At 35.8% G+C, this 8,478-nt stretch overlaps 1 protein-coding gene across 2 annotated transcripts; it reads right to left on the bottom strand.

Annotated features, from left to right (window-relative positions):
- Positions 1 to 436: 436 nt before the first annotated feature.
- Positions 437 to 4,881, bottom strand: LOC105160795 (uncharacterized). 2 transcript variants are annotated; one of them, XM_088879922.1, is made up of 3 exons: positions 4,334 to 4,881; positions 2,601 to 4,161; positions 437 to 2,139 (listed from the first exon to the last, which is right to left on the bottom strand). In XM_088879922.1, exons 2-3 carry the CDS (start codon positions 4,061 to 4,063, stop codon positions 684 to 686), a joined length of 2,919 nt encoding a protein of 972 aa, XP_088736048.1. In that variant the 5' UTR covers positions 4,064 to 4,161; positions 4,334 to 4,881; the 3' UTR covers positions 437 to 683. The 2 variants fall into 2 exon arrangements, with proteins under 2 accessions (XP_088736048.1, XP_011076585.2); XM_011078283.3 differs by having other exon boundaries at positions 2,601 to 4,881.
- Between the last annotated feature and the right edge of the window lie 3,597 nt (positions 4,882 to 8,478).

Raw genomic sequence — 8,478 nt, 5'->3', positions numbered from 1 at the left:
TTTTTGACTTGCCAAAAATTATGTAATCTCTCTGACTATACATGCATGCTTCATCTATATATATATATATATATATATATATTTGGAGCCTTGTGTTTATGAGCTGTGATAAATTACAAGTTTTACCTTTCTCCCTCCACGGTTAGTTTAGTTAGTAAGAATGAATCACTTTCTGATCAAAAGGTTATGTGATCGATTTTCTCTACCGATATGGAGTTGTGCTGATTAATAATCTATGAATGACCATGAGGTCATATGCCTTGTCCCATAGTAGTAAATAGAATTGAGGAAAAATGTTGAGAGAGATCAAATTAACATAAAAATTAAAATTTAAGGATGATAAAATCATAAAATAAAGGGTGTAAAGTGATTTTAAATGCAAAATTAAGGGATCAACTATATTATTTACCTAATAAATAAACGAGAAGAATCAGAGTATTGAGAAGGCCACATAAATAAGTAAAATGATGCAAGTAATATATGAACAAGGTCCCAAATCGGAAGCCGGTGAAAAGGAATCAAGAAACAAAGTTCAAAATGGAGAAGAAAGTACAGAAACTCAATGGGAGCAAAACAATTCCAACAACTCAATCTCACTTCCCCGTTGGCAGTAAACCAATCCTCGATTCTTCTTCACCGGATTCAGCCATTGTTAAAATGCATATGCCTCAACTCCCCAACATTCAGCTGAAATCTCCCAACTCGTCCTGGCTTTCAGAAGGACATCTTATCAGCTCCAATATGTTAACTACTTCCGCCATGTCGGGCCGGTTTGAAGGCACTTGTGATGTGCAGATAAGGCCTAACTTCATCACCGGAATCGCCTCTTCAGCCGGAAACTTCCCTTGCAGCCTGTCGTCAACGCATTCCTCCACTTTGCCTTCTTCTAGTGATCCTCTAACCATGTCACAAAGCACTACCACGTCGTCCTCCATGTACTCGACGGGCCTCTTCCCAGTTACTATCTCCAAGACCAATATGCCAAACCCATAGACGTCGCATTTCTCTGTTATCTTGACAGTTTTGCACGCAAATTCAGGTGCCATGTATCCAAGAGCACTCTGAATTTTGCTGCTCAGTACATACCGGTCTAACATTGGTAGCAAACGAGCTAAACCACAATCTGCAACCTTAGGTTCCCCAGAGCTGTCAATCAATATGTTACTCGATTTTAAGTTATAGTGAATTACTTTCATTTGGTGCAAATGAGCCAAGCCTTTAGCAGCTCCCAGAATAATGTTAAATCTTTCGTTCCATGACAGGTAGTTTCCACTAGATCCTTCATGAAGATGCTTGTACAGATTTCCACCGGGGACATATTCATAAATAAGAAGCTGTAATGAGGGAGTCCAGTAGTAACCATCAAGTGCCACAAGATTAACATGACGAACTTTCCCCAATTTCTTGACTTCCCTTTCAAACTCTTCCTGGGACTTGACAAGACTTGAAACTGTGAGCTTCTTTATGGCAATAGAGCGTCCGTCTTTAAGTGTAGTCCGGTAGACAGATCCAAATCCCCCACGCCCAAGTTCACAATTTTTGTTGAGAAGAGATTGTGCCCCAGTGCTAAAATCAGGATCGCCTGAAAACATGACGAGTTTCCCCGAATTCCCATCAGTGGATGGTGAATGGCTAAAGTCATCACCTCCAGAAAAGGTAAGAGCCACAGCGGAGCGAGACATGGAAGAACGTACACGAAGATTAAGCACAGTGATAGCAATAACACCAATGACAATTGCAGCAGCTGCACCAATGGCAATCAGTGCAGAAATGCTGAGGATTTTCTTCCCGTGACCAAATGTTTGAGGGACGGTACCCGGAGTGGCATCAGTAGAGTTTGGATTAAGCACAATTGGTTTGGGAAGGACAGTGGGACAACTTCTATTGACTGCCGCCCCACAGAGAGATGGGTTCCCCAATACAGATGATGGAGAAATGGTGTTGAAAAATCCACCAGCTGGAAGTTCACCTTCTAGCTGGTTGTGTGAAATGTTAAATGATTGAAGGCGTACAAGATTTGCCAGCTGCTTTGGTAGGGTACCGGTCAGCTTGTTGAAACAGAGGTCGATGATTTGAAGGTTGGAGAGCTTTGCAAGGGAAGCAGGGACCGAACCAGTTATTTCATTATGAGCAAGACACCTGCCAAATTCAACCAAAGCTGTTAAACTAGCAGAAGGTTGACCGGCTTATTACAAAGCAGCAAACAAATTTTTGTAACAATAGAATTGTATAGACATGTAAAAGATATCTAAAGTTTACCATATTTAAATATGTTATGGGTAAAGAACACAAAATGATATATCATAAACCCTTGCTGAGATATTTTCCGGAATTACCCTCTGGCAAATAGCAACATGGACAGAGGTGGGCACAACTGAGAACTTGTGTACATTAAAAATGCAAGAAACTTGGAGCCTGATTAAAACTTACTACAAGGTGAAATGCAAGTGGCTTGCATCACGAAGTCAATTAATTAAAATACATAGAACAGTTATCCTGTGTGTAAGCAGATAGATTGCTCTAACAAATGCAAAACCACTTGTGCACATGCAGAAGCCTAAAAGATGGCATGAGGACATGAAACCAAGAAGAAAACTTACAAGGACTTAAGTGAAGCGCAATTCCCGATTGATAAAGGAATCTCTCCCCCAAGTGAGTTCTTTTCAAGTCTCATTTCGTCAAGGAATGAGAGTCCTCCCAGCTCCGAAGGAATGCTGCCGTTTAATTGGTTATCACTCAAATCAAGAATACTTAATTTTTTCAATTGTCCAATATCTGCAGGAATGCTGCCCAGGAATGAGTTCATAGACATATTTAACAACTGCAAGCTGCCAAAATCCCCGAGAACAGCTGGAATTGCTCCAGATAGATCATTTTGAGAGACATCCAGAATCACAAGCTTTTTCTGAGAGTTGTCCGTCGATGAGGTAAAAGCACCATCGATGCTCCCACTTAACCTGTTGTCTGAAAACAGAACTTGCTCTAAACCAAGTTTGAACAGCCAAGAAGGAAGATTACCTGTCAAAGAATTATGACTAATATCAAATGCCACTAGGTTAATACAATTGCTCATAGTCTCAGGCAAGCTTCCAGTGAGAGCATTCTTAGATACATTCAGAATCTTCAATGACTGAAGCTTCCCTAAAGAATCTGGAAGTTGTCCTGTAAAGTTATTCTCGGAAAAATCGACGGTCTCAAGGCTTCTCATTTCTCCAATCCATTCAGGCATCTCCCAGGTGAAAAGATTTCTAGCTAAAAGTAGAACATTGCACAAGGAAAGCTTCTGCATTGTGCTTGGAAGCCCAGCAGAAAGCAAATTTTGGCTAAAATCAATTGACCTTAATAACAAACAATTCCCAATTCCATCAGGAACTTTACCAGTGAACTTATTATTCCTCAATCGAATCACCCTCAAATTTTTCAAACCTTCAATGTCCTGAGGAATTTCACCCTCCAACATGTTATCAGACAAATCAAGTGACTTAAGAGCAGGCATTGACCATATTGCAGATGGCAACAGCCCCAAGAACTGATTCCCAGAGAAGTTAAGTGAAGTAAGAGTGGAGCACGAGCCTAAACTCTCAGGAATTGGGCCTGAAAACTTGTTTCTGGCCAAGGAAATTGATCTCAAAGACCCACATTGCATAAAGAAATCACTGGATATCGACCCCCATAAACCATTTTCACTCAAGTCCAGGACCCTCAGATCAGACAGCTGAGCTAAGCTGAGGCTCAAGCTTCCAGTAAGATTGTTTTTTGCAAGTGAGAGCTTTTGCAGAGACTGCAGTTGAAGGAGGCCTCTTCCTAGTTTTCCTGAGAGGCCAAAGCCGTCAAGAACAAGTTCAGACACTCTATTGGATCTAGGGTTGCATTTTACACCAATCCAATTATTACATGGGCTATCATCATCTTCATTCCAAGAACTTAATTTCTGATCAGGATCTCGAATATCAGCTTTGAACACAATTAACCCCAGAACATCATCATTTAGAGAAGGGCTCAAAGATTTCACTGAGAACGGAGATAAAAAGATGAAAAAGAAAACACCAAGAAGACTCCTCATTTTCAAGAAATTAGTAAAATGCAGACTCTCTCAAGGCATTGGCTGGTTTATGGAGCCCAATAAAGAAAATTCTTGTTCTCTTCTGATATAAAGGAACCCTACAAAAAGAAATTTTCCTCTTTTCAGAAGAATATAGCCTAATAACGCATACAATGATTTCAAATAACAGCTGAAACGGATACTAAGTCTTAAACTCCGCTAATCCTCAAGAAGCACATTTCATAGCATAAACTACTCGTAAAGCTTGCCAAACCACAAACATATACATACCTATAAGTGCGTATGCTTATGTTTATATATGACTCTGCATTTTTGGCTCTTAACGGCTAGAATTTTAGACCAGTAGACAAATATGAGGAAAACCCAGAACACTAATAAACAAAGACGCTCCTAACACACCACCAGCCAGCCACATTAGCAAAACAAACGCTCCAAAAACCCAATGTAGGAAATCCTTTTCAAAAGGCCAAAAACATGACAGAAAGAGGGAAGAAAACAGGAAACAAAAGTCGAATTCTCGGAGTGGAAGGCGACAGGAACGCAGCGGTTAGAGAGAAGCAGGGGTTTCGATCTGGAGACGGGGACGAAGTAAAGCTCAAACGTAAGGAGAAAAAGATTCGTCGGAACACACTTCTGTAAGTGGCAGAGCTCAAAGTGCGAGCGTTACCGGAAAACCCGCCAGGAAACGCGGTGACAGTGTGAGTTTCCGGCCACCGCGAGTCGAGTCAGTGAAGCATTTAAAGCCCTCTCTCTCTCTCTCTCGCTGTGTAAGAATAAAGTTTAGAGAGAGAGAGAGAGACAGGCTTTTATCAACGGGAAAAAGGAAAAAAGAGGGGGGAAGAAAAGAAGAGAGAGGGTTGTGGGGTTGTGCTGCGTGGGGACAGATTTTCATAGATCCGACACGTGGCTGATTCTGGTCGGCTGTGATCAATCCCACGGGGACAACACAGTTATGGGGGCATATTGACTCACTAAATATATTCATTGAGTTTGGTTGAACCAAAATGAGTGACAAATATCATATTTGTTATATAATTAATTATTTTTTTAAAGTACACGTTAATTACATGATAAATATATTTTATTTATTATGTAATTAATTATTTTTTTAAATTAATTATCAATCACACGATAAATATACCATATTTGTTATATAATTGATTATTTTTTAAAATTAAATATCAACCACACGATATATGTATTGTACTTGTCGTATAATTAATTCAAATCCCAATCTAAGTTACAGTTTTTCATATTATCCATACTATTATAATAATTTAATAATATATAGAAATCTTCGAAGATGGCAGTACCTGAGAATCTATTATGACTATCTTTTTATTCACACGAAAATCAAAAAATAATTAATAAAATTAAAATTAATTAAAACATCTCAAAAGATAGAAATAATAGACCTTAACACGCTCTGAATTAAATATTAACTCTGACAATTGAAAATCTTTTGCAGCGTGAATGTATCCAAACAGGTTTGATGAATTTGTTATTGTGGATTTAAAATTTTTAAATTTAAATCCGTCGATCCAAACACAACATAAAAGAAAAATCCGAACGACCCTCCATCTATATAAATATAACAAATTTGTCTCGCTCTAAGGGGTAAAAGTAGAGATGCATCAGGGGGCAAAATTGTCATTAAATAAATTTATTATTTATTTTTTGTTAATTTCTAAATCGAAGGTAAAACTGAATCAACTGTTATGTTTAGGTTTACAAACAGTAAAACATAATTACGCTATTCTAGAGGGGCAGAAGTGCAAATAACCCTTAATTATTTTGCTTCACAATTTTTTGGGGATAGAAACTATAATATATGATTACAACAATATTTCAATAAATTGAGCAATTAATCAATACATCACTTCAATCAATATATCAATATAACTAGTATTGTAATAAATTAAGAATAATTGCATTTACAACTCCTGACATATGGTCTATTTACACAAATCATTCCTATTTTTTACATAATTATGAATACTACCCCAACAGTCAAAAAATAGGGATAGTTTATGTGACAATGCTAACATTTTTAGGGGGGGTTGTGTGTAATTTTACAAAAAAAAGTAAGTAGTGGCTTGTGTAGGTAATCATGATATTTAGTGGGTGTATATATAATTATCTAAAAGATATAGATAATTTACATAAAATAATACGAATATGCACATATTTAATGGCACTCGAACCCGTAGCATCAAAATTATTATTGGGAACTCAATCTTAATTTACTTCACAATAATTGTCCATAAATTTCATGAGTTCCACAATTATGAGCCATGATGTCCGCAGTTAAGAAACAAAAATAAGAGAAATTAATGAACCATCCTTAGAGTATAACCAATAAAAGCATATATCTTACATTGCTTTATCCACACTCATCCAAAGCCTAAAGTAGAAAATTCCTTATTCCATTTTCATGTGGTTTAAAAAATCATATTTAGTATCATCCACATTTGCTTATATTCAACAAATGAATTTCTCGTTACTCAATATTTACCTAATGTCTCACCAAAAAATTTGAACAAAAATTTATTTTTTACCTCCAATTGACTTATTCACTCGTTACAGGTCATTAGTTTTTTTTTATCAAAATAACTCTTATAAAGATGAAGATATACATATATAAGGGTAGTTTGATTAGAAAAGACTTGTTTCGACATGCAATATGCCAATAATAAGTAAATGAAAAATATGAAATTTCACTTAATTTTTTTTGCTGATATCGACAAATTTAATAAATTTTAATTAATGAATAGGTTTATTTATTCGATAAAAATATTTATTAAATTACAAAATATAATTTTTTAGACCAAATTTCAAGAAAGGAATTGAGCCTTTTCTTTTTCCACATGGGCATTGAGTGAAGTGTAGAATTGACACACTTTATTGCGACATTTAAGGGGAAATAAAACACAAGAGAAGGGTAAAAAAAGAAAAAGAAATGGGGGAAAAGTAGGTGGAAGAATGAGAAAGGGTGGGTGGGTGGGTGGTGGGCAATAAAGAAGAAGTTGTGTTGGGTGGGTGATTTTAATTAGTGGGTACAGAAATGTGCAGAGGGGTGGGAGTGTGGGTGTGAGGGGGACACAACTTTTGCCTTTAAAGCTCTTTAAGTTCCCATTCATCCTCAAGACCTCCACTCCCACCTCACCTCTCCTCTCCTCTCCCTCCAAATCTTATCATTGCTCAAGATCTCATCTACTCATCATCTCCTCTTCTCTCTCCCATCACTAATGTCATGCTATGGTTATTTTGATCCACTATTTAATTTTTCACTTCAATGTTATAAATTTTTAATCTCGTTGAGATAATGAAATTTGTCATTTTTATGAGTGTATTGTCGAGTAATAGTGGTTGATTTTCAATTTTTTGATCTAACAAAGATTGAACTTGACTTACTGGTATGCTGGTGACGATATAATGACCAAGTTAGGGACTGTTCCAATAGGTTTTGATGAGAGAAACAGTCCATAGCGATTCTTTTTAATTGGGATAACCACAATGAATTTATCTTGACCCGAGCTTTTATTTAACAAAAGATAATGATCCATTTCTTTCTAAAAAGAATAAAACGGCATGTAAGTATGAATTAAAATATCAAATCGCTCATATAATAGGATTGAAAAAATCTTTTTTAAAACAAAATAAGAGGTAGGAGAAGACAATCGGAGCAATGACACTAATGGAATGTGTTTGCATTGCGGTTGTTGTTCAGAGAACAAATTTATGACTATAATACCATTAAGATACAGAGAGAACTAAAGCCGACCAGAACTTGAATCTACTATTGAAAACAAATTTGTGTTTGAATTGATTTGATTTTATAATCTATTTGAAAAGTTTCTTCATTGTGAAAAATATTCAGACTTATCGTACTACCCAAGTTACGAGTTCATCCATAATCTCCATTGAAATGCAGTTGAAAATAAAGTTCATTTACCATAAAATTGATGAGTTTATGACTCCTATAACTCCTTATAATCTGTTTTTTATATCTCTTATTTATTCAATTACGAAAAAAAAAAAATTTCTACTTTTTAATTAATTATATATATATATATATCTGCGTGTACCACATACACGAGTTATATATTAAAAGAGAAGCTCAAATATTAATTAAAAATTTAAGATATAGCCAGTTCCCACATAGAACATGGAATTTTTTAATTGAGTTAAATAAAATAAAACTCGCAATAAATTCTTTATATTTATTTATGGATTTCACATTGATTGCAGCAGCAGTCACATATCTAATTATTTTAGACTATATTCCATCTTTAATGCTTCATATGTAGTTAAATATTCAGGTGGTTCTATCAAACAAATAGAGCAAAAAACTTCAAGGGTTTGAACATTTTACATTTAATTAATGGTGGTGACTTGTTAGAAGCAATTAATCA

The sequence above is a fragment of the Sesamum indicum genome, linkage group LG4 (assembly GCF_026168435.1).
Source record: "Sesamum indicum cultivar Baizhima isolate 11 linkage group LG4, ASM2616843v1, whole genome shotgun sequence".
Classification (NCBI taxonomy): Eukaryota; Viridiplantae; Streptophyta; class Magnoliopsida; order Lamiales; family Pedaliaceae; genus Sesamum; species Sesamum indicum.
This window is presented reverse-complemented; position numbering and strand designations above follow the sequence as displayed.

What these genes read in the sequence shown, in the direction of transcription:
- LOC105160795 (XM_011078283.3), bottom strand. Translation starts at nt 4,063, where the DNA reads ATGAGGAGTCTTCTTGGTGTTTTCTTTTTCATCTTTTTATCTCCGTTC. An exon ending in TGCGCTTCACTTAAGTCCTT is followed by an intron (nt 2,140 to 2,600) that starts GTAAGTTTTCTT and finishes TGAATTTGGCAG; the next exon opens with GTGTCTTGCTCATAATGAAA.